The 23399-nt window shown below is 51.8% G+C and overlaps 1 protein-coding gene across 3 annotated transcripts in view; it reads right to left on the bottom strand.

The window, feature by feature from the left end:
• ANKRD11 (ankyrin repeat domain containing 11) overlaps positions 1 to 23399 on the bottom strand; it is a 159659-nt gene that overhangs the window by 12598 nt on the left and 123662 nt on the right. For all 3 annotated transcript variants that reach the window (XM_069793253.1, XM_069793254.1, XM_069793255.1), the window contains 5 exons: positions 19098 to 19236; positions 4124 to 4294; positions 2701 to 2904; positions 676 to 818; positions 79 to 226 (listed from right to left, as the gene is read on the bottom strand). In XM_069793253.1, coding sequence (XP_069649354.1) covers positions 79 to 226; positions 676 to 818; positions 2701 to 2904; positions 4124 to 4294; positions 19098 to 19236 — 805 coding nt within the window. The remainder of the gene's footprint in view (positions 1 to 78; positions 227 to 675; positions 819 to 2700; positions 2905 to 4123; positions 4295 to 19097; positions 19237 to 23399) is intronic.

The raw sequence follows: 23399 nt of genomic DNA, 5'->3' as shown, positions 1-23399 counted from the left end.
CCTCTTAACGTCTCTGTATTAACAGATAGCTGCAGGCCACAAACATCACTCCCATGTTCACATAAAGTTCAATCTCACCTGTTGAGCTTTCTTCGCTGGAGGGGTACGTGGTCTTTCCCAGGAGCAGATTCACCATGGTGGGAGAATTAGCTACTTTTAAAGGTGTCTCGCCCTTCCTGTTGCTTTGATGAGGATTCCCTCCATAATGTAACAACAATTTCACCACCTGAAAACAGAAATTGAGACTTGAAGATGTTCATGATGTTTCAACTCCAGGGTTTTCGTACAACTTTCATATGTAACTAAAAGGGGAATGTCCTCAAGCAGTCTATCCTCAGGACACGCCTTATGGCACTAACAGTCATCAATAAGAAAGGAGACAAAAACCAGCAACAGGAACCAACTTAGGCAGGAAAGAAGGGAGAAGAACAAGACACAAAGCCATGCTCCTTCCCCACCTCCAGAAGAAGAATAATGAACTATCCCCTGCACAGGGGAAAAACAAGTAAAACACTCAACAGCACTGGAGCAGGAAAATTCTTGCCACCTACATGGCTATCAGCAACAAATAATAATAATTATATAAAATCTCTGTATTTGCACAGTTGGCTGCTTGAAGCACAAAGGAAAAAAAAGTAATTAAAAACACAGCTATGAAATCCAGCAAAAACCAACCTTGAAGTGCCCGTTATTCGCCGCATCATGCAGCGGGGTGTCATCATCCAACCCCTTTGTGTTGACTTCGGCACCCGCAGCAAGCAACTGCTTTGCAACGTCGTAATAACCCCGGTTGCATGCCTCATGCAACGCCGTCCAGCCTGCAAGCAAAGGGACACTTAGAACATGGATACCACCTTCATGGAGAAAGTCAGAGACAGTGACAAGTAACCTCTATCCACAGACGCTGCAGGTGCCGGTGTGTCGAGGGGTCTGTGGCTCTGACAGCCCAGAAGATGGTCTCGTTTGCCCAGCTCCCCATGGCACAGCAGGAAGAAACCTGCAGCTCTGCTTTGCTACTCCAACCAGGCGGTAGTTGAATCAATCCCACTTTTCCCTCTGGTCATGGAACATGCTACAGACAGATCATGTGCCAGAACGGACAGAGCCCCAGGAAACGGAAAGGCAAAGTTTTGTGTAGGAAATCAAGAGAATTGCTGATGCCGTGTGGAAGTCAGGTCTCAAATCCTTTCTCGTTCCAACTCCTCCGTAAGGGAAACACTGCCGCCCAGATCAGGACTGAGCTCTGAACTGCAGACATCGCTCTGAAACATCCCCCACACAGACCTCACAAATATTTTTTGTGTGCTCTCCAAAGCAAGCAGCCGTGCCACTGCAAAACAGGCCCCTGGCTCAGGGAGAAACCAAACAGCAGGTCTCCACAGTAACAGTGGCTCTAGTTCTCAAACAAACTTCCGAAGAACACAGAATGAAATATTTTATCATGTTCAAAGACTATTTTTAAGCAGAAACTGTTTTGAAGTTTCCCAGCAAATGCGCGTGGCTCTTTCGGTATTTTGCTGATAGTGTCGTGGGAGCTCATTCTGTTACCTTCACTTGGAGCATTAAAAAGGGGCACCTGGGACCAGAATTAATCACAACTGATAGTTCAGTCTAGCACTGATATTAATCATACAGGCAGAGGAACATGCATATCTATTTATAACCCTAAAATCGTGCAAAGAGAAGAGCAAAGAGCAAAGTCAAGCTCTTGGACGTGCTGGAAGGCAGGCTGCCTCACGCTAATTTAGCCCCATCGTTGGTACGAGCGTGCATGAACAGCACTGTTCATCATCTCACGGCTGCCTTCTCGCTGCAGGACTCGGGGCCGTTCCCATCCCAGGCTCGTTTGCGGCCACAGCCCCACACCCAGGCTCCTTTCCCCACTCCCACCACCAGAAGCAGGAGCTTGGCAGTGCTGCTGAGGAGGAGGAGGAGGTGGTGGTGCTACTCCTCAGCTGAGGCTCAGGACAGTCAGTGTTTCCTCTAATTCGGGTGCCCAGCTGGCGCAGCTGGGAGCCTGACCTCGCCCTTCACATTTGCACTGCCCCCCGTCAGTGGCACCCCCATGTTCGGTACTTAAAAACAAACCCCAGAACGCTGCAGGCATCAGCCATTCAACTCTGGAGTGATGATTTTACAAACCCACTCTTTTCAATATTTTTTTGCACATAATTTCTTACATTTTAAGTAAAAAAAGAGCTGAAACAGTCCAACTCCCTTTGCAAATCCCCCTCCAGACTTCCAAGACAGCACCCATGTGAAAGGGTGTGAGAAAACACACCAGAGGGTCCCAGCTGCAGTTTCAGAGCACGGAGCCACGGCAGCCCCAGGGATCGCTACGGATCAAGCCCAGCCTAGCATCACCGTCCCGAGTGGGAGCATGTTCAGAGCAGACAGGACAGCCTGGAAATTTAGCTCCCAAACTCCAACAAGGAAACCGATGCTTTTCCGGGATTTATTGTTTTGGCGGATCCGCAGTAGGTTGGTTTTGTTTGTTGTTTTTTTTTAAAAGGACTTTTTTCTCCCCAAAGGGCAAAATCATTATTTTTGGTTAATCCCCTCTTTACAAGTAGCAAATCCATGTTATAAAGAAACTATTTTCTCTGGTGGGAGCCATTCTTGGAGGTGGAACATGCAACCAGCTTGGAAAAGGTTTGGATCCGTGGGCTGCCCTGCCAGTACTGCCAGCGGGCTGGTTACCTGCAAAGTCCTTCACATTGACATCTGCACCCTCGATAATGAGCTCCTTGATGCGCCGGGCATCTCCTCGGATGGCAGCTCGATGCAGCCGAGTCTCTCCTCGCTCGTTTCTCTTATTTACTTTATCTTTGGTTTTGGAGGCAGAGTTAGGAGTTCCCTTCTGACAAACTGTAGACTGAGAGGGATGCTTTGGTGTTGTGTCAACTGCACGGAGGAGAGAAACAGTCAAGAACCGCAATTCAAAGGAAGCCCTACACCCTTAGAGGGAGCTCTTGCAACACGTTTCATCTCGCGTCTCCCCCAAAACGCTCACCACAAGGCACCGAGAGACAACTGAATCTCTTGAAGTTGATGTGAAGACAGAGGAAAGCCTCTGTGTGTATAATGCAGATACTAATTGCAGGCTGCCAAAGCCCACTGGAGAGAACTGCAGTCCTTGCAAAGACTGTAGGCAATCCCATGATTTAGGAGCAGACAATGCAGCTCCTTACCCTAAAACCTCATTTCCTAAGGGAAGTGGCCTTTTACCAAGTACATGTGAGGTCTGACAGCCTTGGGAGGAGACTGCACATTTCCTGGGAGAGCATCTGAATGCTCTGAAGACTACATAGCTTTTTGCCTTTTTTTCCCCCTAAGTAATAGCAACATAAGCAGCTAGATTGGTGTTAAGAGCAACAAAATATGTGGCTAAAGGCTGCGACGTTTGTGTGTAGGATGCACATGTGCGCATACAGATAGCACAGTGCCTCTAAAACCCCTGGGGGTCATGTATGCAACAGATAAAAATTACTAAAATACAAAATCCATGGCAAACACATTCCAGCTGCTCTGCATCTCAAGTTACAGTTCCAGTGGTTACATGTCTTATCCCTCTCTGCAAGAAGAAACATTAAAAAACCCAGAGAGGGATGATACTTTTAACTTTTATTCACAATGCTCCTTTACTGAGTTAGCCTGAGATGCCAGTGGAAAACGCAAAGCTCAGATGTGCAGGAAGCTCCCATGAAACCAAAGCTCTAGTTAAGCAGCCAGGGCAGGCTCAGTGGTGGCCTGGATTCGGCCCGTGGGACATCTCCTGCTACCGCCTTATACTGGAAGGGCAGCCACAGCCACCTGCGAACCCCAGCAGCAGCCCGTGCCTGGAGTCACCGGCAGAGCCCCAGGAGAACGGGTGTCCTGCTGCCCCACTCCAGCATCCCACCTACGGTGCTGAGACGGGGGGGAGACCCCACAGAGCAGCGTACCAGTCCCCCCGCACCACGCTGGGGGTGGCAGCTCATCTCTTCTGCTGGCGAGGAGCTACCTGAACCGCCTGGTGACCCCGGGGACGGGCACTGAGAAGCCCAGATATTCGCAAGCTTCTCGCTGCGAGCTCACACCCATCTGCCCACACCTCTGAGCAAAACCACCCTCCGGATCTCACCTGGGCTGTTTGCAGACTCTTCTGCTGTCATCTGCATAAGGAGAGCGACTTGCTGGCGCTCGGAGAGTGGGTAGCCTGCCCGGATCCCCGAAAGGCCCATTCCGAAAAGCAAGCCAGGCTTTCTGGTGGCAGGCTCCTTTTTAATCCTCTTCCGCTCTGGACCCTGCTTTTCTGTGGTGCAAAGAGACACAGAAACACAAGCCGTAAACGTCGCTGTAACAGAAACCACATTCATTTCTGAGCAAAGTGCTAACAGCTCTCTAACTCCGTTTCCATTATCTCGCAAATGGAAAAGCCTACGGTGAAGGACGTATCCCTGCGGTGGGAGCACCAGTACGTGGGGCAGCCGCCTGGGCTCACGCGGCTGCGGTTGCAGCCAGGACACGCACCGCTCCTGCTGCCCACCGGCTCCTCCGACAGTCTCTCCCGGCACAGGCTTCTACAAGTTCTCCCCCCACCATCAAAGAGCAGCACAAGAGGGAGGGAGCGGGTCCTTCGTGGGGCCACTGCCAGTACTGTACCTTCCATCTTGCTTCTAGGAGCCTCCATTTCATGCCATGGTGCTTCGAGGAGCGTACGCAGCCTTACACCACCACAGCATGGACTGAACTGGAGGCATCTAAAAGCATCAACAAAGAGTGCTAACGAGATACAGGCCAACAGCTCGGAAACGTTGCCATCTCACCCCCTCATCATCATCAAACCAAGGACCCTGCAGCCATACGGGTGCGCTGCCCTGGGGAGCACCGGGCTGGCCCTCTCCTCCCAAAGAGGCTGCTTCCAGCCTAGCACAGAGCACCCACCTGCGGTCAGGCTGACGACTGCTTAGCCACATCTACTCCTGCATCCCTCTAAAAAAAAATCCCAAACAAACAGGAGGGGAGGAAGAAACTCCCTGTGCCCGGCTTGTCATCCCCCAAATCCCAGCCTGACACTCGGTCTCCTAAATCATCCAGCTACAAAGGCAGCTCCTGCTGAGGGACTGAGCACAACCGCCTCTAAAGCCAGTATTTGCTGCTGGCATGCCATGTGCACAAGAAGGAGACAAAACCCCAGCCTCTCCCTGCACCTCCAGCCTCGCTCCCAGCGACCCACACAGCAGCCTGCTGCAAGCTGGTGAGAACTGGACCCTGCCGAGCATTGTGCAACTTGCTGCCTCCTGCCCCGCTGCCCAGTTCAGCCCAGCTCGCACACCTAACCTCTGCGAGAAGCCTGACTCTACAGCTTTTCTTAACTATTCTTCCAGTTTTCTTTACACAAGCATTGATCCTTTTCCCATGCAAGGGGAGTTAGCAGCCCTTCCTTTGCGCTTCTGGTTTGCTTGCTTGTTGATGCTGTCCGGCAAAAGCACAAATCCAGCTGCGTGCTCTCCAGTGGGTCCGCAGAGCCGCAGCCACACCAGAGACCCACTGTAGGGATGCATTTGATGAACAAAGTTTCAAGGTACCAGTTCAGGAAACAAAAATTAAGTTTTCTTCCATGGAGCCAGCCAAGCAAGGGAGACAGAACATCTATGTGCAGAGCAGCATGGCAATTCCTTGCCAACAGCCAAGCTGCATCCCTCCTACCAGGCAACTGTCCTAAACCCACAAAGAAGCATAAGGAAGATACGGTGCGTGTGAGTGGAAAATCCAACTTTGTTCACATCTATTTCTAAGCACCGATATAGTTTGTTTATAACAAGGCTAACTACAGGGCTCCCACTACGTGCAGAGGGCCGGTAACGACGTTCTTAGCAGCCACAGCTATAAAAGTTATCAAATGCAGGCGAGCAGCGCCTTGCCCTCTTATCGCATGCTCGAACACCAGTTTGAATCAAGGCCCATTCGATGCTGCTCAAGAAACCTGAGCAGTAAAACACCTCGCTGCATCCCTGACGTAATGAAAGGACTGCATCCAGATGAGCTGTTCAAAACCTCCCGCATACACAGAAACTCTGTTCTCAAGCTGATTGCACTTGCTTTTCAAGTGAGCAAATCCCACCTGTGACTTTGAAGCACAAAGTAAAAATCTTTTTAATGAAAGGGAGCTTGGACTCGCATAGCTGCCAGCCCCTGGGTCCTGCCGGGCTCAGCCCCAGCAGGGACTGGTACTCGCCAGGATGCTGTCAGAAGACGCAAACGAATCGATGGGGTTATTTATCACAGCAAGCCTACAAGTACCTGCTGCCCCCGAAGAGGAACGCTGTAACCTGGAGCACTTTCACACGGGCTGACTACACTGCTGATACGGTACGCCAAATCTTCCAGCGAGGTAGCATAGGCATGGGCTCTCTTCTACTCAAACATTTGACTCTAAACATGCTTGCTATTTTGCTGAAGATATTTTGAGAATCCCAGAAAGCATTAGAGGGACAATACAAGGAGATTTGCAAACAAGTACCTGTCTGGTAACACTCTCCAAGAAACAGGGCTTCAACTCCCAGCAGCCAGGGAGGGGAAACCCCACCAAATAACCATCCAGTGTCTGCCCAGTCCCCAGCTCCAGCACCCTGAAACTGGGAGTCAAGTGTGGGAAGATGCAGAGGTCCAAGAGGATTTGCAACGGCTCACATAAACGCAAGCTTAATTGACTAGCTGCATCCAGTCTCTTCCCTACCACCACCCCTGTGCCAGGGCAGGGTCCGGCAGCCCAGGGAAAGGCAAATCCTGCAGTCTGCAACCTCTAACCCAGCTCTGCTCATCCAGTTGGTATTTGTCATTTTGTCAAATTCAGTGTGGATCACCGGCACGCAGCCACCAGCAGGACAGAGCCTGCTTTGCCTCTGCGCAAAGTCCAGCAGGTCAGGAGAAACCGTCAACAGATGGGTTTAAACTCAATTGCCGGACTTTGCGCCGAAGCACAGGTTTCCTCGTTCATTCGCCGAACTGCCAGCAGAGTAAAAGTCTCTGGCAGACGAGGGCAGCAGCATGTGGGGACGTCTCCACTGCTCCAGCTCAATTCATGCTGCTGCTATCTCCTGCACTCCCTTGGCTGACGAGCAGGCAGCTCCAAAACCCCTTCCCTTGACCATGCACAAAGGTGCCATCCTCTGCTGCTCTCCTCCTGCAAAGGTATCATCCAGAGCAGATGATTTCCACTGACCCCCTGCAACTGGGATCCTGTACATTTAAGAAATAACAACTCCGTACCAGGGAATCTCTCCAACCAGACGGCACAGGCCATCCCTCTTCAAATACAAGGCCTGGAAACACATCTGTGCATTGAAGGAGAATCCTGGTCTAATTCTCTGAAGCCACATTTCAGTCACCCTGGCAGCCCTAACAGAGCTAGAAGATGAAATCAGATCACGGGAAAGTAGATAGTTTTTTAATGGCTTGAAATAAAATTAAACTCAACGTGCTTACGGTAAAAAAAACAATTTAGCCTGGGCAGTTCCAGGAGCCATGCTGCTGAGCAGCATGTCCCGCCAGGCATGCTCGCCCCGAGCACAGGGAGACCCAATCTGCATACGTAGCACCTTCCTGCTGCTCATTAGGCTCCGGAGCTGCCGTTCAAAGCAGGCTTGTTAAATCCCACTCGGCCAGGCCTGGCTTCTCCGAATGCCTCAGCTCAACAGGCAGCTCCTGGCCGCATCCAGCCACACTGCAAAGCGAGGCACAAAGATGCTCAAGGGGGTCACACCTTGGCCAGTGCCACTGGGCAGTGTCTTTGAAGTACAAACGATGCACAAGAGTTGTTTGTGGTAGAGGGCTGCTCTGCGTGTACGTGCAGAGGGAGCCACAATTAGAATGGGAACATTTTCATTAATATTACTCGGCTGCTGCAGGTTGTCAGCATGAGCCTGTGATTTGCAAAAATTGATTACCAAGTTCAACCAAAAACCCCTAAACTCCTGTTAATTCTGCAGTTGCAGAAATCTCCTCCTCCACAGAACATTTAACATTAAAAAGCATGCGATCAACAAGATAAAAATAAATTGGAAAGCGACTGCCGCATTCTTGCTCGCTGTGGTGAGGCAGCGAGGGCTGGCGGAGGCAGCCGAGGACTCGGGCTCGCGCATGCTTCCCTGGGGGAAAGCGGCATCACCGGGCGCTGCACGGGTCCCCGGTGCTGGAGGATCACATCCAGTCCTGCTCACGTGCTGCGTGACCACAGCGCTTCGCTCCTCGGTACCTTCTTCTACCCAGCAGTAAAGAGATTTCTCCCTCTGGGTGCCTGTGCCTCACTCACCCATTCCCCCAAGGCCTCCCCGCTGGAAGGCAGCAGAGAAACACCGTACTATCCCCTTTGCAATTAGATGTTTGTCTGCCGGCTGCCGCAGTGCAGAGGTTAATCCGACTTCTTTAAGCATTTGAGGGGGGAAGTAGGTCGCTGGCTGTGCTCCCTGCACCGGTTGCATAAGGAGCAAGGCAGGGCTGAGCTGCACCCAGCGTCCGATGGCTCCCAGTACCGGCAACCCCAGTCTCCCTGCGTGCCACGATGTTCAGGCAATGCAGAGAGGCTGCAGAAGCGAGGTCTGAAACATGAGCAGGAAGGATGGAGAAGGAGCTGCTCCATGCTGCCGGCAGCTCCGCTTCCCATCCTCAGCCTCAGCAGAAGTGCCCGGCAGGCTCCTGCTCAGCCTTGCATGAGTGAAGCACTGGCAAAGCTCTGGGCTGGCTTCCCCGGCCCTGGCCGGTCCCAGGCGAACAGAGCTGCAAAAGTCTTTTATTTCAATTCAGAAGACTTTACTCAGAATCTGGTTTTCAGCAGATTTAAAAGGCATACCTGCACGAAGCCTTCTGCTCAATGGCACTGAGTGCCACTGGTTCCTGCAGGCTGCTCCTTTTCCTCTAATTAAATGCTTTTCTGTAACACCTTGCAGCAACATGGAGCAAATTAAGAGAAACACTCACAGTGTGTAAATACCTCAGCAAACAGGAATAAAGGTTATTTTACACTAAAGCCCCATTAGCAAGGCTGTACACATGCCAGTCCCTGCATGGAAGCACAAAAAACAGAGGTACAAGGGGGTGCGCAGGCAAGGAGCCCCCCTGCCACGGTTATCTCACTGCTGATCATCAGAGACCATGGCTGGACCACGCACGCTGATCCCGACCCAGCGATGCGCTCTGCGCCCGCCCGGGGATGAGCCACACCTCCATTTAGCTATTTTTAAAGCAGCTCGTTTGCTGCTTGCTTCAGCCTTCTGCAAACCTACAGAGCAAAACTTCAGCCTGGCGCTGCCGTGGTTTAATTTGGGGATCCTGCTCGGCTCTTCCCTCACGCTGACGCTAGCAGGAACGGCGTGCACAAGCTTAAAGGGGAAAGCAGGATCTGAGCAGAGCTGCGGCTGCCAAACACAGCCGGGAAACTGCTTCTCCTTCCTTTCATCACACTAAACCCGAGAGGCTCGCAAAAGGCAGAACAGGAGCAGGTTCCCAGGACAAAGGGGTCTGAGCATTAGCACAAATTAGACTCCAGGTCATGCGATGCTTGTGCTGCTGCAACGGGGAACACAAATCCAGGGCTGCTGGAAGCCCGTCGGTGGCTCCGCGGAGGTCCCAGGGCGGGCGCTGCTTCGCACAGACGTTCAAGTGCTGTTGGGCTGGCTCTGCGTGCAGGGCAGCACCACGCAGGCTGAACCCCCGGCTCTAGCCGAAATGGGAGAGAGAAAAGAGGCAGGGAAGGAAAGAGAAAAGGGCGGTGATGGAAAATCTTTCAGAGATTTCTCAAACACGCACTGTGAGATGCTGGCAGGTTATGAGGACAGGAGCTCCAACCCAGAGCTGTGGCTGAGCAGCACAGCTCCTCGCTCCCCACAAATGCGTCGTACCCTGTAATGCAAAAAGCATCCGTTTAAACTGCTCTGACATGACGACACATGCATATAAGGTGGTACCCTGAGGAAAAATACCATTTCCAAATAAGCAGCTCACGCTAAACATCCCAGCGCTGCACGGAGAAACTGACTGTTGGCTTGCCGATGAGTCGGGATTTTCAACAGTTTATTTGCCGAGCAAGCACACAAACAAAAGATCAATAAGAATAAATTAGAACAGCACAGACAGCAGTAGAGACTGCATTGCACCCCCAAGAGACCACACAAGCCTCTGCTTTCCCCATCCACAGCCTAGCATGTGTAAGGGTGACTCATTTTTACTGCAGAAGTTGTAGGGCATAAAACGTTTTGGAGCATGTCAGCTAAAACCAGGGGAAAAGCAGGTTTAACCTGAGTGCGGGCAGCCCGGAGCCCCAGCGCGCGGATGCTTACACATGCTCGCAGGGCATCTGCAGATGTGGACTAACACGTGCTAAAGAAGACGTATCATGAGTCGAAAGGTTTCCAACAGCACGATACAACCACGTCCCAAGGCTCCGCAGGCACCCCAGAATTTAAGGACAAGCACACAGGATGGTGCCGAGGGGAACAGCAGCGGCAGGTTAAGCACAGCAGCGGCGTGAAATGGGAAGCAGCACAACGACACGGGCAGATAAACAAGAGAGGGCAGCAGGGGAGCAGGACAGAAGCCAGGCAAACGGGAGGCTGCGAAGAGCACAGCGAAGAGCACAGCGAGAAGGGCAAACAGGGCTGGCACGGCTGCATGGAGACCACCATAAAGCAGAGGAATAGGGCACGCAGGCTGGAGAGCTGCACCTGAGGGCCAATGCAGGGAGGAGAAATGCTTGGCACCGGGAGTTCATGGACACGCTGCAGAGCCCGCAGTACAAATGGGCTGGGGGGCAGAGAGAGGGGATGATGTCTGGCTAATCAGCCAAATAAAAGCAGATGCCAAAAAGGAAACCGAGAGGAAAAGCTGTAACAGGGTCTGCTTCGGCACAACGGCAAGGAAGGTGCCCTGAGTCGCTCCCGTACAGCAGCGAGAGTTTCCTAATCTGAAGGATGGAGAGGGTGCAGAGCCAGAGACTCAGCCTGCACAGCTAAGATGAAAGGATGGCAGAGATGTTGGATTCAACAGTCAGGAGCAGTGGAGAGGTGCTGGCGGGAGGAAGAAGCCCTTTTACAACCACATCAGGTCACTGTGCGTGTAGCTGAGCCCACCGTCCTCACCGCTCACCTCAGGTCCCAGGGAGAGAGGATCCGCAGGCCCTGACCCCAGTGGTTGCGGTATTTTTAAAAGCATAATTCGGCTAGAGAGGTTTAATGCTGTGTGATAGCCTGCGATCTAAATACAGGCGTTTTCCCTAGACTTGTAGGATAGACAACACAGTTGTGCAGAAACGTGTTAATGCATCTTCTCACCAGGGCAGCCACGGGCTAACAAACCGCTGCGAGAGGAACCGAGAGGCTTCTATCAGAAACAACAATCTCCATGTTAAACACGAACAATTCCGAGAGAGACCAATTTTCAGGTCCAGACCTTTCATTTCCCACAAAACAGAAAGAGCTGGAAGAGGGAGGACGGGGGAGGAAGGCTCCGCACAGCCGCCCGGCCAGCCCTCCCCTCCTGGGAGCTGGGGGCAGGACACCCTGCAGACAGCGCTGATAAAAGCTCTTGTATTAAGGAAAAAGCCATCATTGATAGATTTTTGGTTCACAGAGACACAGCACACTGCAACCTCTCACTCTGCATGTTAAGGAGGTGAGGCGGGGGGAGGAGGGAGATTTATGGCAGATCCCATCATAAAACGACCTGCTTTTCCGCACAGCACTTCCCAGATGGCTGATGCACACGGGGAGTTTCTAAGGGTGATCTGAAGGCTGGTGTTTGCCAGTCTATCCACACTGTACCGGCATTATGGAGCCCAGCTAGAAACGGAGAAGCTCTGACATTCACTCTCTCCCTGGTTGCTAGGTGAGAACAGTTTCTTGACTATTTTAGTAAAAGGACTGAAATTATACAACCAAAGAAAGACCCAATGCAGCACAGCCCATTAGAGTCCCCCAGCTGCACACATCAGACCGAAGCCAGCAACAGAAAACGTGCACAAATAACAGTTTCGTACACAGATGCATTTTCTAATAAGCCAGCAATTTGCTTCTCACGGATTCCCTCGCCAGCCTCGCAACTTGTGACTAACGAGCCCGTTCCCATGCAGTGTCGCTCAAAACACTCGCAGGCATTAGGCAACCCAACAGCCGGCTCCAGGAGAGGATGATGGTTTAGGTCATCTGATTCATCAAGCGTTTTCTAACCTAGTAATTAGCGTCACATAACATACTTGGGGGATTAGCACGAAGGAGCCTACGAAGCAGCAGAAGTTTTAAGCTCTGAGGCCAGCTCCTGCTGACCGTACTCACGCTAAGCCCGGTCCACCAGCAGCATCTCCCCAACCAGCTACGAGCCCCTGGGCTCGGCCCTGGGCTCCCGGCTAAGCCCTCCAAAGCCAGGGAAAGGTCGGTGCGCACAGATCAGCTCAGAGGGCCGGCTGGGGTTTTGTCTCCCTGCTCTTCCCCAAAAAAACCAAAACCTTCCCATGCCAAGGTGGAGCCTCTGGGAGAGAGCTGAGGTGCTCTGCAGAGGGGCAGGGGCACCCACGGCACCTTCAGCAGTAGCTGTTCCAGGGGTACAGCTGCTTCTTAAGTAAAATCTATCATGGGGTCTAAAGAAATCATGGGGTCAGCAACACAAAACCTCAGAAACCTGCTGCCTGGTCAGGAAGGGAGCTCAGGGTGGGGGAAAAGAAGCTGCCAGACATCCCAAGTCGGGGAGCTGGATGGACAGACACTACCCTGGCCCCACTTACACCTACTTTATTATTTGAGAACTTAAAAGCATGATATTGCTTTTATTTTTATTTTTATTTTTTTTAATCAGGAGACAGAAACAGCTTAAGGACTTTCACGTTTCAGCTGCACGGCCACATTTTCCATTTTTCCTCCCCAGCCACCTCTCCCCCCGCCCCCCCCGAGTTGAGATGACCATCAAAATGCCATGAGACCACAACAGACGCAGATGATGTCGTTGTTATTTCTGACAGCATGGGAAGCTGCTGTTCTCCATCTCCAGAACAGCAGCCTCCTATTGCTCTGTGTGCCCTGCACCACGGTGGGTCCATCCCCCCGGCATGCACGGCATCGGCATCGCCACCACTGCCTGCCCCGCCGTTTGGTTCAACTCAAACAACTGTAGCAACAACAACAACAAAAAATATCAAGCGATGCTGAGAAATCCCATGACCCGAAGCCACAGCGGCTGCTAACCAATCACCCCTCCCATCCCAGCCGGGCTCTGGAAGCAGCCATGCTCAGGTCAGAGGCAGTGCCGCTGGGGGAGAACCAGGCTCCCGCTTGGTCAAGAGCCGCTGCCAGGCTGATGGAGGAGGAGGCAGCTTGCCATCGCTGCTGGACCCGAGGGCTCTAGCTTTCAGGTTACCACTCACCGGGTTTAAATGGCATCCAACCCACCGAAAATCCTCTCTGAGGGGCGGCTGTAGGGAGAGTTCAGGTTTGCAGAACACCCGGCTCAAGAGCTGCCAGAGACACAGAAGTCTCTGCAACAAAACACTTAAAAAAAAATAGGATTTCTCTGGTGTTTGGGGAACTTTACACAAGTGAGGCATTTGGTTGTGGACTAAACGTGCTGAGGCAAGGGCTGGGCACCCCATCTGCAGCTCTCGCCAACACTGTGCTAGCTCTATATGGCCAGGGCAGTGAGAAGCACAGCACGCCTCCAGTGCCTCTGCTTCTAAGAGTGCATTTATTTAAGCCTGGGTATTATTTAGCAATGGCAGGGTTTGGACATGACTTGGACAAAACTGAGCTTTTCTCTTACGTGTACTGATTTTGCCACCAAACCAGTCCTTGAGATTTTGCAAAAGCCTGAGGAGTGGCAGTGGAAGTTGAGGGGCTGGAGGCACAAAAACCAGCAGCAACCCTGCAAAGGCAAAATAAACTCAAGCATATTCCTCCTCACTTCTCCCAAGTGAATCCTCAGAGGAGACAGACCTTCTGCACCCAGGGAGGTAACAGGGCACCCAGCACTGCTGCAGACCCGCAGTTTTGACCCAGCCTCTCTCAGGCCTTGAGAGCTCCCAGGGAGAGCTCTCGGAGACCAGAATTAACTCACAGTGCTCGGAGATTTGTATTAAGTCCTAACTCTCCCCGATGATGACTAAAGGCCTGGAAACCACAGCTCCACCTCGAACCAAGGGACTCGAGCGACAGCCTGACATCCAGCTAAAGAAACTGTCCGCAGTACGAGTGGATATAATGAATTTTGCACTCTGGACTGTGCATTTCACAGCTGACCTTCAAGCGGCATTACCTGATCCGGTATGCACGACACGGAGCAGTCAAAAACCCACCCGTACGAAATCACCGCGCTGCCGTCCGCTCTGCAGCCTGCGCGGGAGGCGGGGAGCTCCCAGCTCCGTGGTGTCGGCAGTCTGGTGCCGTTGAGTCAGCCCATGACTCAGCCGCGGCTCAGCGCCGCAGGCACCAGCGCCGGGAGGAGCGCCGCTGCGACCCGCTCTGCGCCAGCCGCCCGTGCCCACCTCTCCCGCAGGTGGCTTCCCAGCAGGACTGTCCCCTTCTCCCTGCCGTCTCTGCAGGACGCTCCTCTGCGTGCTTCTTAGTATTACAATTGCCTAATATTTCTTTTTTTAAATGCCTAACCTCCTTTCAGCGTGGCACACAAACAAGGAGCTGCACGAAGCCTCACAAGCTGCTGAAATTGCTGGGAAAAAAGCTGGCTTTACTCGTTCGGCGGCTGCCAGGCAGCACGTAGGCTCCCGGCAATGTCTGTGGATGTGGGGAGATACTGCACGAGTGAAAGGAGAAGGAAGGAGAAGTCTCAGGCAGAGAGATGCTGCTCCCACAGTGCTGGATCTGTAACATGCACAGTCTGGAGGCTCACAGCTTTATGCAATTTTTTTTCCTAAAGACAGTTTATTTAGTTAACTCTGAGGAACCCGAGAGCCAGAATTGTTGCTCTAGAAACCATTTTGAAGGGGATAATTTTAAAAGATTTAGCACTGAACCTACTGTACCCAAACCATACACTTCAAACCAGTACTGGCCAGCAGCACCTCCAGGAGCCCACACCAAGCCCATCTCCGTAGGGGAACAAACCCCATGCGGCGCTGGGAGCGCTTGCTCAGGATCAGGGCACAGTGAAGGCACGCTACGCTGGGGGCGGGCTGCTGCAAATACAGATCAAGAATGAAATCGCTTACTTGCTCGCTTTCTGAACACATCAGCACTCTGCCAGCAGCACACACCCCTAAGCCAACTCAAGGAGTGGGCTGCAAGAGCAGGGTTAAAGGAAGGGCAGGGTGAGCTGCCCCACTCCAGCATGAGCAAAGGACCCGGGGCAGAGCTCTGCCCCCAAACACACACCTCTCCCCTGGGAACACCTGAGTGCAAATGGAAAAGCCATCCAGGGAGGCACTGTGAGCACGCAGGAGATGTAGATTAATGTTTGCAACCTGCCGGCGAGGGGACGGTGCCACCCGCGCACCGAGGAGGCAAACAGAGGCAATAACACACGTGGGTTTTCACCGGCTGTCCCGGCGCAGGCTGGCACACCAACAGCCCACACCCTCCGCTCGCAGCACGTCTTGCAAACACGGGAAGGCTCTGATGGGCAACCACACTGTGGCACCTGGCTGCTGCCGAACACCCGGCCAGGGTGGGCTTCACTGCCCTTTGATGGCAAGGCAAACCCATCAGAGATGCTTTCTTGCACCATGTGCAGTGTACATACGTCAAAGCTGAGTCGGAGCTAGTTGGGAAAAAAGGCAACAGATACACTGTGCTAAGGAAAAGGAGTCACTGCAACAATCAGGACAAGGATTCATGCTACTGTTTAAACATTTAAAGAAGGGAACAGATATCCCACTACAGGCAAAGAGAGAGCTCTCCTAGCTCCCAGCTCCCACATCCTTCCAGCTAAATTCCATGTGGCTGTGGAATACCCTAGCAAAACTACCCTCAAACACCCATGACAGCCTGTGTACAGCAGCCCAGGAAGCACGACTGCGTTATATAAACCATCTAAGGTCAACTCTGCAACTGGCACGGCAAACACCTATGTTGCAATCCCACTTCTCACAAGAGCTGAACGCAAAGTTTAGGAACAGAACAAGAAAAAGCAGCCTCCCCCTCCTGCGGGGATGCAGGCAAGTGGTGTTTCTGCCCAGGCAGCGGGGAGGTAGCGGGGGGCTGCGGGGTGGGTGCACTGCAGCCCCTTTGTTCGAGACAAAAGCTCGTCCTCCGGCGGCCTGCTAGCCACGCACGCTTGAGCATGCACGGCCAGAGGTGTGTCGTTAGACGAGTGCCATGCTGATTACACGTGCACGAGCTCGGGGGCAACCCTCCGCCCCCGTATGACGTGGGCAACTTTTGTGCACCTACAAACACGCCTCTACCTGCTAGAAGAAAGCCGGCCTCGAGCCAGGCCAAGGAACAGAAGAGCTTGAAACGCCCCACGGTTGCAACAGGGTGGTGCAAGAGGGGAGCAAGGTGCCAGTAAGTCTTTTTCCATCTCAAGCATCTGATTCCTGGAGTAAAAGATCTCAGAGAAGAGAAACAAGCTCCTGCTAAGTATCAGTCTGACTCTCTGCGTGTTTATCTGCAGCTCCCTGCTGCTATCTCCTCCCCAGCAGCTGAGTCACTTCCTCTCTTTAGTCTCCACCAAATAGGTTGCTGGAGACTCGCCTACCCCTTTCCAGCGTTTGCCGAGCCCAGTTTGTCTCTAAATGCGTCTTTGAGCGCAATGACCACCTCCGGGGCTCCGGATGTCCCGTGTGCAGGCAGGGAACCGGAGGGCTGCCGACCCTCGGCTCAGCCCTGCCGCTTGCACACCCGCTTCCCCGGGAAGGATGAGCTCCAAAGAGGAAGGGGAAGACGTGTCCGAAGATGGAGAGTCACACGCCTGCTGAAAGCAGAGGGGTAACGCGGGAGCCGATGGGCAGGGGCGTGTGATGGGCTGTGCTGCTGCTCCTCTGCACCCTGCAGCAGCCGCAGCCTCTCCCCAGCAGCACTCTGCTCTCCCTACCCTGCTGCTCTCTTTTTAATTTGGTTTCCTTCTCACTGCCGCCAGCAGAAATGTTTCTAACATCTCTCACAGCCAGAGAGAGACCAGAGCCCTCTGAAGAACAGATAACTGCTGCTGGAGGACACGGAAAGCGAGCTGGTGGAGCCCTACCATGACATTTTAGCTGTCACGAAGGTCAGACAGCCCTGAAGCAAGTTTGGGTTTAAATTCTCAACAAAGTATTGAACGTGGCAGAAACACCCTTGACAAAAAGCAGAAGCTATGGTTCTGGCTAATCAGCTTTGCCTTGCCCCGGCCACCCTCCCTCCAAAGGTGACAGCCCTTAATTTATTCAAGTGAGACAATACAGCACCACGAACCATGCCAAAGCACTCCGCACCCCGCCTGCATGGAGAGCGAGTAAAGATCACCCATGTCGGGCTGTAACCCCATCTGCTCCCTGGCGTCTGGGGGCCACCCCTTCTCCCACAGCTGCAAACCCTCATTTATTCATTCTGCGATGCACCCGCCCATCTGCATGCCACGAACACAAAAATGACACTTCATCCCTGCAAACGGCCATCAGTATGAGCTGTCATTTAACAAAATGAATTAATGTTTTGAAATTTTCTCTCCGGACAGGGAGTTCAGCAACTGCGAAAATTACTATTTGGCACACAGAAACCCACAGAAATGCCGGGCCAGCCCCAGGACACGCCACCGCACGTCCTCGCCTGCGAAACAGCCCTCACCACCGCGGCGGCTGCGTGACCCAGGCGGCACTCGTGACCTTTTAAAATCTGCCCTCCCAAGTTCGGAACCAGAGGAGACCGGCCGACAGCTCACGTAGGCTGACGCACCGCGTCCCGTGTCAGACCACTTCACACGCTCACTGGAGGGTAACAGCAAATACATCTTTTTTACCATTTTTAAGCATATTCCCAGCTTCCCAGTCCATTTTGTCTCTTTGCGTAATTATTGATCCTTGCCTGACCAGAACTACTTCCAAATGCAGATTTCCTAGAAATGTACAGATAGGACCGACGCAAACCTCTGCCCATAAAGCATAGCTAAGCCCCTTACAACCAAACAGCATTATTTTCTCCATGTCTAAGCTTTGCAACAGCTCCTCCCAATTGCTTACAAATCAAACAGCCCATTCAACATCTCTGTAGTTATGTGGGGCCACAGTGGGCAAGAGCCGCGTGTACCAGCCGCTCTTCTGCCACGAGACGTGGCCTGCCCGACCATGACCCAGCCAGGCTGCAATACCCACAGCAGCACCAACGCCTCCCAGAAACCCGGCGTGTATTGAGGACGCACTGCTCAGTCATGCTACAACCATCAAAGCAACCTTGGCAGTCCCAAGAACAGGGGCAAATGGGTCACCTTCATGTCCTTATGGTCCTAATGACAACCCGCGCCAGCCCCAAAGAGCCAGCCTAAACACTCCAAAACAGGCCCAGACGGCCACATCGCCAAAGTCACACCTCCAGCCCGTCAGTATGACCTCCAGACAGTTTTACACGTGTTTGACAACGCCTGTGCACACACCAATTGGAAATAATTTTTCAGCTTTAAGATAGTGAAGTGCTAAAAGTTTAAAGCCCCAAACCAACAAAGCATGACTGGAGAGGTATACATATGTATTTACACAGATATACACATATATATCAAGTTTACTTCAGGCAGATGCATGCAAGCTCATTTTTTTTATTGCTTGTTGTTTTTTACTCGGCTTTATCCTCTTACTTTCCAAGTTCTTAGTAGCAGGCCCAGCACTGCTTCTTGGCTTTTCTCAGCCTGGACTAGCTAGAAACAGAGGAGAATGGACCATCAGCCAAAGAAACAGGTGCCTCCTCACAGAGCCATCTCTTGGTCCAGTTAAATATATTACTAAGAACATAAGGACCTTAATCCACTCAGGTCCAGATGTGTTATGTCCATACCACAGTAGTTATCCTCTTGTCCACATGCCTCTTCCTTCAATTAAACAATACAGGAAATTTTGACGCAACACTTCAGTATAGATTGCCTGTATATTGTATACTGTCTACTCCCCACGAGCCCCAACACCCACGTTTTGAGGGTGGAATATGTCATTTCTGTACCTGTATCCGAGTCTTTTTGATCTCCATTTGTTCCAACAGTGAAAGGCAACTTCCGCTTGGTCGCTCGCTCTTTCACCTCTTTGCCGCCATCGCTCCGGTCCAACTTTGGAGTCTTGGTTAGAGAAACTTTATCTTTATCCTAGAAAGAAAACAGACCAGATTAACAAGAGCCTTCCCCAAACTGCATTCACCTAACCCCTCAAAGTCCTGCACCAGCCTCACGCAGCACTTGTCCTCTCCTTTCTACTGCGGGTTTCCAGCATCAGGGTTTAGCGTCTTGCAGAAAGGAGCCTCCACCAAGCTAAAATATCACTCAAGAAGCGCAAGGCCAACCAAGGCTGCTGCATGGTGCTAAACCTGCAACCAATTCATGTGCAAACCGGAGCCAATGCCTTGCGCACAGCTGGGGATGCGCCTGGCTGCGAGCACAAGGGGAAGGCGGGCTGGGGTGGGGGAACCCAAGGATTTGCACACGCAACCACCCCCATCATTTGGGAAGGGTTTCCCGATCCCGAGCAGAAGCAGGATGCAGGGGAGCGCACAGAGCATGCCTGGGGGACACAAAAAAAATCAGCATTAAAGCCCTTGGTTCAACGTGGAAAGCTGAGGGCTTCTCCTTGGGGCGTGCGGTATTTCTAGCGCAAGAATACAGCATTACTATTTCAGCCTACATGCTAACATGCTATTCTGGAGAATATTCTGGCAGCCAGTAAGTCTGCTAACATTACTGACCGTTTACAGGATCAGCACTGCAGCCAAATGCACTTAGAAGGTCTGCATTGTACAGTCAGTGTAAAGATTTGTACCAGAAAGGCCAGTACAGCTCTGCCGGTGTCCACAGGCAGCACTCTCCATCCGACAGCAAGAATCTTGATCTGCTCCCAGCTCTGCCTGCGCTCCCGCAATTGCCTCCATCACAGGGCAACGGGTCCAACAGCAGCAACGTCCAGCAGCGAAGCAGCAGTTCCAGCAGCCCCAGCCCCAGCAAATCTCGCTCTCCCCCAGATCTGGGTTTTGGGGTTGATCAACTTTAAGTCCCAACTATGTGCAAACACCAGCCAAGGCATTCCCAGTGATTGAACATTTAAGTGTCCCTCTCCCTTGCAGGTTTCTACTGGGATTTTAAGAGGAGACACTACCTTGAGAACAAACCTACTAGTACTGCATAAAAGCATGGAAAGCAATGCAGATGCTGGCTCAGCATTCACTGCTTTCTCAGAGAGGCAGACCTATGCCTGCTTTGTACCAGTCTCATTTATTCAGGTTGGTTTGGATTTTAACGTGCAGTGAGGTGAAGCAGGCGATGCGGGGGACTGCTCAGTACGAGCAGCAGGAAGAAATTTTGAAGAAACATCGCGAGCAAGACAAAGTTACCAAGTATTGAGACATGCAAGATTTTTCACATGACCACCAAGAGCTGGTACATAACTCAAACTTCAGGAGTTTAGTATGCTGAGAATATATACAGACTGAAGTCATGCACTTGTGTTTTTCGTATATGAGAAACAGTATTATTTTAAGCAAGCGCTTCTGCATGGAACACTGTGCCACTGCTCTAAAAACAAGGCCAGAACTAGAAGCTTTGTGATAAACCTGATTTCAATAACCTAGCAAAGCCTAGACCCTAAGCTTTAGATATAAAGTTAGATTAAATAAAAGAATCTCAATACATTAAACCATGCAAGACCATCGCTGGAAACTCAGACAAGCAAATCTAACAGAAACTCCCTTGTTTAGAGAAGCCCAGTCATGCTGTCTGCATCAGACTCAGCACCCTGGCAGGTGGCTCCTGTGCCAGCAGTCACAAGACCGCGTCGTCACTGTGTACACTGCTCCTTCCTCTTTCCGAGTCTCTGTCTGGCAACCAGACTTCACCCGCAGATTAAAGAGAAACCGTTCACCCAGACCAATGGGTTCTGTTCGCACGTCCCCTTCGCGATGGGCAGCGTGACAGCCCTGCGGCTGCACACCCAGTACTCGGCCCCTCTCACCCGCGCTCCGGCAAGGACTGAAAAAAAATGGGTGGGGGAATCCCTTTTTTGGTAAAGCAAGCTAAACAAACCTATCTGACAGTGGCTCGTGGTTGGAGGGAGCCAAGGCACGTTCAGAGCCCGAAGAAGGGCAGCCCTGCTTGAGAGCAGCTGCTGACAGCCCTTCCTCAGCACAGGAGTCAGTGGAGCAACGGGACAAAGTCACAACAGCCAAAATAAACACTCCAGCATTTCGTTTAAATGCTCTGGATTTAAATGCTTTTGTCTTGTTTTTTTCTGACGCGAACAAAACCAGTTTGTAGTACCAAATGATGCCACTTCTATTGCCAGCTGCCGTTCTAACAGCTCAGATGTGTAAGTAAGGCCAGGGACCACTCATCATCTCCCAGGAATATCTTGTTGCAAGCAGGTACGTTGGTCTGTCCTCTCCCTCCCCAGTTTAACACAAGCTCGAACAGCAATGCTACGCTCAAACCCCACTAACCCTGCATCAGTGCCGAGTGTCCAAGAGGCTCTGTCCATGAGGGGTAAAGCACCATCTTCCCCGCGTATAACGACTGCAGAGACATGGCCCCAGCATTCCCTTCAAAAACTTCAACCACGCTTCAAGACAACAATCAGCCCAACGATTTTTACCCTTAAAAGTCAGGACCTGGGACAAGAGCATAAAACCAGAGAAGACCATGTGCATGTCTCTTCTTCTGCTGCCCATGCTTAAGGGCACACCTGCACACATTGCATCCGAGCTGCTCCACCATCCGGGAGCTACGGGATCAGGCGCAAAGCACCGGTGAAATCTGGCACCAATTCCTGCTCTGAAAGTGCATTTGCACCTCTCCTGCCCCGACGCCTGCGGCTCAGGTTTGCCGGCACCAAGTGGTGGCAGTCCTCGGTAAGAAAGATATTTCTAGAAGACTCCGAGGTGGATCAGTCATAGCTGACGCTTTGAAAATGACACTTCCCTGCACATTAGCTGCCATGCTCACTGTCTGTACTGCAATCTCCTCGCCCGGACCCTGCGAGCAGCAGGCTGTTCCACCCAGTATTTCAGTACTAGGATACTCTTTGCCTGCTCTCGCAGCAGTAGGGCAGGATGCGGCTGAGCCCCCGGCACCCCGCGGTGGGATTTCCTACACTCCCGGCATTTCTTCCAGACACCAGTTTCATGATGAGAGCTCCAACAAGAGGTCAATTGTGCTCAACACAAAAAACCCCAATCTTTTCATTGTTTGTTACCTTAACGTAGATTTCAGCTGGAGCAAAACCATCATGTCACGTCCTCTGCTACCCAAAAAGGACTCTGCCTCACAGGCAACCCAGCTCCGGACATCAGCTGGCAGCGCCACTGCTCTTGCACCCCACTTAAAAGCGAACGACGATAGGTGACAGCTTGTTTAAAACCTACCTTCTCTAAAATTCCCTTAATCTTTGGACTTGGCTGCTGTGGTGCGAAAGGCTGAACCTGCAGGCGCAGGGGGGCTGCGGTGCCTGCAAGTCAGGTCAGTCGTCTGTTGTGTTAATGCCAGTACGGGATGTCTGCACACTCAGGAGCAAGAAAAAGTGCTGGACAGGTAAAAATGCAACTTATTCTAGGAAGTCGTTGCAATGTTGTTAAAAGGTCCGTATTGGAGGAGAGACAGAGGAATTGGGCAAAAAACCTTCCCAGACAAGACAGTGAGCCCAGCATGGAAATGGAAATGGCTGTGCGAACCCCAGCGTCGGGCACGCTCGGGCAACGCTTCTCGTTTGCATTCGCCCTAACGCTCAGAGCTGCTAATCCAGTAAGTTCAGCAAAATTAAATACCAAGGAACGAAGGAAGTGGCGGCAATCCCGGCACTGCTCTGAAGATTAATTTGTATAGTAGCACAACGATAACCTTTTATACTAATTGGAGCACAGAAGATCCAAACTTTACTCCCCCCTGGAAAGCAGCGACCTGCTGAGGATGCCTGCAGCAGTTGGCAGTGAAACTACCACAGAGAAATTAAGCCAGCTTGAAGAGTCATATTCGTGAAAGTAACGTGCATTTTCATTTTCTTATTTTAAGCTTTACTTCCCTAATTATTTCCAATTTTGTAATGAAGAATGTTGTCGTTTTCTCGAGTAAAAGCTGTTTGCATTTTTAGTTTTTCTCATGTTTAAAGTAAGCTCAGACTCATCTGAATCAGGTTTCACAAAAGGAACAAATCCACATTAATCGACACTGCAGAGAAACTTGTATGAACATCTGTGTGTAAGACAGGCTTGGGGCTCTTGAAGGCTGGGACAGCTCTTGCCAAGGGTAAGAGAGGGAGTTTGGGGAATGGGGGT

The sequence above is a fragment of the Haliaeetus albicilla genome, chromosome 10 (genome assembly GCF_947461875.1).
Source record: "Haliaeetus albicilla chromosome 10, bHalAlb1.1, whole genome shotgun sequence".
Taxonomy (NCBI): Eukaryota; Metazoa; Chordata; class Aves; order Accipitriformes; family Accipitridae; genus Haliaeetus; species Haliaeetus albicilla.
Note: the sequence above shows the minus strand (reverse complement) of the source record. Positions and strands in the feature narration are given on the sequence as shown.